The 4,649-nt window shown below is 43.5% G+C and overlaps 1 protein-coding gene across 1 annotated transcript; it reads left to right on the forward strand.

Moving 5' to 3' along the window:
* The first annotated feature begins 651 nt into the window (after positions 1-651).
* Positions 652-4,626, forward strand: LOC118432838. Its single transcript, XM_035844458.1, has 5 exons — positions 652-2,092; positions 2,471-2,580; positions 3,189-3,276; positions 3,433-3,510; positions 4,580-4,626. Exons 1-5 carry the CDS (start codon positions 652-654, stop codon positions 4,624-4,626), a joined length of 1,764 nt encoding a protein of 587 aa, XP_035700351.1.
* Positions 4,627-4,649: the final 23 nt, after the last annotated feature.

The following is a 4,649-nucleotide window of genomic DNA, read 5'->3' on the forward strand; positions in this document are numbered from 1 at the left end:
AAAAAATGTACCATATCAACATAGCAAGTTGTTTCAATACAGTAGGTGTATCTGATTTTATGAAGTACCGCAGATTTTATGAAGTACCGCAGGCCTAAGCTATACTATGACGACGTTTCACATGAGCAATCAACAATGTCCCTTTGGAGAACTGTTCAGATGAACGTTAAGTTTATGTATACACACCACGAAAAAATGGAAATCTGTGGCCAGAGGCTAGCGTACTCAGTAAAGATGCAATATACCAACTTGTGATGAATTCCAAAAACAACGTCAGGCAAAAACAACATGTCAGCTGCAACTCCAACAAGTTTTTCAAATCTTAGCATTGATATGAATTGTCTGGCATCAGAAGATGACTCGTGGGCAGCTTCATCTACATAGTGATTAATTTGTTTGTCTGACCTTCGACGTTGCATCGTTTTGTTTTCAGTGGGCGGTGAAACTACTACAGTGCACACAGTCAAATAGGATTTGGGATTTTAAAAAATCGTTCACGTGTACTGCACACACAATAGTCAACGAAGTAAAAGAAAGAGACGTCGAGTAGCGCGATAAGGTTTGAAACTTTGGAAAAAAGCCACGGAATCGGAGCAAAGAGCTGTCTGTTATCACCGGCAGGTACCATATACTTTACATCAAAATCGCACCATGTCATCAAGAGGTCTCGAAGCCATGGCTGAAGATTTATCCTCCGACGCCATCTTCTTGAATAAACTTATGCCAAAACCAACTGCAGAAGCTGCACAGCCTCTCTCCATGCAAGCTGCCGGAGGAGGCAATCTCCACATCCCAGGTAAATGTGAGGGAAATGAACAAGACGACGATGACCAAGGCGCTATTAAAAGCGATGCTGCAGTTGAGACCAGTACTGGTGACACATACCCTATAGCATACATATGCGAGGATGGCAGTACATGCAGAATGAAGAAAACGTCGGAGGAGACGAAAACTGAACCCTTTCGGGCAAAGAAGACAACCAGCAAGAATAATAACGACATGAACGTGGCATATAACGATAGTTTCAAGGAAACTGACAGTAACATGCACACGAAGGCCAGGGATCAAAATCCGATGTACACACAAGGCACCATGAATCCTCCAAACGACATTACTTTTAACTCGATGTACACTCAATGCACCATGGACGTTATTCCAAACCCGATGTACACACAAAGCTCCATGAACCCTCCTCCAAACCAAGTTTCTCGTAATCCGATGCACAGTCGAAGCATCATGACCCCTCTGCCAAACGAAGACAATTCTAACCAGATGTACACTCAAAGCAAAATCAACCCTTCTCCAAACGACGTTACTCTGAACCCGGTGTACACACAAAGCACCACCAACCCTTCTCCAAACGACGATACTCCTAACCCAATGTACACACAAAGCACTATGAACCCTCCTCCATACGACGATACTCCTAACTCGATGTACACACAAAGCACTATGAACCCTCTTCCAAACGACGATACTCCTAATCCGGTGTACCTACAAAGCATCATGGCCATGGAGCCAGATGTCAGCCCTGGACAAGCCTCCAAGTCAAACAACAGTGATGGCAACTTCTGCACTCAGCCATCAGCTGATACACGTCAGCAAGGTGATGAAGTCACCTTTATACCTGCTACCAACGATGGCAAACAACTGAAAAATGGTGATGAGGAAAGTGTCGTTGAGGCAGCAAACAATGAGGACATCAAGCCGTATGCAGCTAAATACCAGGAAGACGACGAACCCGCTACTGAGTCAATTGGATGTGATGCTATCCAGCCTTACGCTGTTAAATACAAGGAACGTGATACTACAGCTGAAAACGGACAAACAGATAGTATCACCTCTGATGATATAGACATTAACCCATATGCTTCCGCATACATGAACCAGGATGTCATAGCGGGTGGTACAACGTCAGGGGACAATCAACCAACAGCGGCTCCAAACAGCAACAATGATGTCTTGGGCAACCCATCGAGCAATGATGCAACAAATCCTACTGATGTTGTCAGTGAGGAAAGGCAACATGTCCCGCATGCGCTTCATCCAAACCCGTTTTACGTGCCAAACGCCCAGCATTCTGCAGATTGGGGTAAGTTGTTCCTTGATGATGATAATGATGATGATGATGGTGATGATGATGATATGATGATGATGATATTTCAAAGCATTTGGTCAATCTCTCGGTTTTGTATGCCAAATGGTTTCAAGACAGAGCTTGACTTGCAGTTAAATTTATGAAAGATGACAACAAGTCATTTATCAGGCTGGACGTTCTGTTTGTGAAGCTATACCAAGCTTAAATGCCGAATCTCCGGAGAGAAATTCTTTGTCATCAATACTTAAGCTTTTATTGATTGTCTGTTTATTATTGAGATGCCTTTTTTTCTTTTTATACAATTCATTTAAAACTGAAGTGGCTCATATGTAATGCTATGATAATCTTTTTTTGTAACGTCCAATGTTTCAGAATGTACACGTCAGCAGGTATGCTCAGTTCCAACAGCGGTTACAGTCGTTGGTCTATTCATCGTCAGCGTAGTCTTTTTCTGGCTATTCTTTGATACCAACACACCAGCGGTAAGCTTCCGTCTTGCAGCCTTGGGTCTTTGTTGCTTCGCTGACCTTTTTTTTAAAGAAAGGTTTTGTCCCAATTTCGGCCGTCGTTTGGATAATTCATTAAAATGAAACTATGACAATATTGTTAAATAGCGCGGAGTCTTCCTCTGGCTATTCTTTGATACCAACACAAAAACGGTAAGCTTCCGTCTTGGAGCCTTGTCTCTTTGTTGCTTTGCTGACAATTTGTTGAGATGTTTCATTACAATGATTCAAATATTATATCGTTTAGATACTTTATTACAATGAAACTATGAAAATGTTGCGCAACAGTTGACAGATGCTTACATCTGTCAAAATTCAACCATGGGCTAGATACTCTTACCGGATGCGGATGTATCAATGACAATGACAATGAAGTTTATTGCATTTTCATGCCCCATTATATTGGGGCTAAATGCAGTCAGTTTGGTACATATGGATTAATTGAAAAGCTATACGTATACTACAGTTTATATGCTTCTTCTCTAATCTTAAAACATGCGTGGACGAACTCACAGAGTTTTTCCAGTATATCGGAGTTAGATGATGACATAAGGTATTTGAACACATCTTTCCTCAACCTACAGCCAACAGTGACTGTGGATACTACCTTTATCTCTGGTCCCACTGGTGTCCCCACTCCACCGGCAGTCTTCAACAGCTCACAACATGAAGGTGAGATTGACACCCAAAGTGCATCTAAGTGTGTTCATATGAAGAGTACAAGTTGGATAGAGTACCTCAGAGTCTGTTTCACTGTGTGTCAAGATATCGGGCACTAAACGAGATTATATTTGGAATATTCCGGACACAATTTATTATTTATTGCAGAAAACCACCAGGGACCGACTGGATGCTGCAGGTTTAACTCCTCAACGACGGCAGTCTCCAATGGCGCCCAACCTGCAGGTAAGCCTTGCAGGAAACAGCACGTACCGTTGCTCAGGTCAGAATTTCTTGAGTGAGAGTTAAGGAATTTTTATGTATACAGTAGAAGCCGCTTAATTGCACACCCAATTTGCCAGCGCATTTCGTGCAAGTATCCGGGAGGTGCAATAATGTTAACTTAGTGGACCGTACATGTTTGGGATTTGGGGATTCCGTGCAATAAACAGAAGTGTGCGGTTATCCGTTAACTGGCCTCTACTGTATATATATATATATATGTATATATACATATATATATATATATATGAACATATATATTGTTCATGTTGGCATCCATCAGTCGCTCGCCGTCTGCCTGGTCTGCACGTGACTTTTGAAGGTGAAGGATCCGGAGGTGTGTGCACTTCCTTCTCCACCCTTTCGTGTACTGGCGCACCATTTAAGTCCCACAGGGACAAGACTTGCATTCCACGTGTAAGACGGCCCCAGCAGATGCAGGTTTGGTGTTCGGAGTTTCCGTCTCCTAGGAGGACTTCCGACGAAGGATGCAAGGGGTTCCTCCTACCCCTGACTCGTGTATAGCTGGTGCGTCATGCCCGAACATGCCCCTATGGCCTGCCACTGCCACAAAGGCCTGTCATTGCCACTAGCCACAGCTAGCTACTCATTTACACTTGAGTTGAGTGAGGAAAGTCGTGTAAAGTGCCTTTTTTATAGGTGTAGTCAGTCACCAATAGAAGAATGAATAACTGAAAAACTGTAACTGAAAGTCATTTATGCCACGCGTCGAAAGATACGCCCCCCCCCCCTCTCGTGTTCACTATAACACGTCCGGTAACTTTCTAGCGAAGACCAATTAGATCGCTGCTGGCAGGTCAACGGCATTCCTAAAGCCCCCTTTACAAATCAAGAATTTAGCTCGGGCGGGTTGTCAGCGAGCTCTAAATTACGAGGAGGTATGACCCTGATGCCGACGAAGAAACTCTGCCATTTGTGCGTAGGCATCAGGGTCATGACTCCTCGCCATTGAGAGTTCACTGCCCACGCATGCTATGTGAATATATGTCTACAAATGCCGCTATTTGTGCAGCAATCTGTAGGAGCCTGGTAGAAGCTAAGACCTTCCTACGGACGTAGATATATACGTTCACGTGAACCCG

This window comes from Branchiostoma floridae, chromosome 16, assembly GCF_000003815.2.
Source record: "Branchiostoma floridae strain S238N-H82 chromosome 16, Bfl_VNyyK, whole genome shotgun sequence".
Taxonomy (NCBI): domain Eukaryota; kingdom Metazoa; phylum Chordata; class Leptocardii; order Amphioxiformes; family Branchiostomatidae; genus Branchiostoma; species Branchiostoma floridae.

Coding starts and splice junctions, on each gene's coding strand:
- LOC118432838 (XM_035844458.1), top strand. CDS start 652: ATGTCATCAAGAGGTCTCGAAGCCATGGCTGAAGATTTATCCTCCGAC. Junction 2,093..2,470: donor CCAGCATTCTGCAGATTGGG/GTAAGTTGTTCC, acceptor CCAATGTTTCAG/AATGTACACGTCAGCAGGTA. Junction 3,277..3,432: donor CAACAGCTCACAACATGAAG/GTGAGATTGACA, acceptor TATTTATTGCAG/AAAACCACCAGGGACCGACT.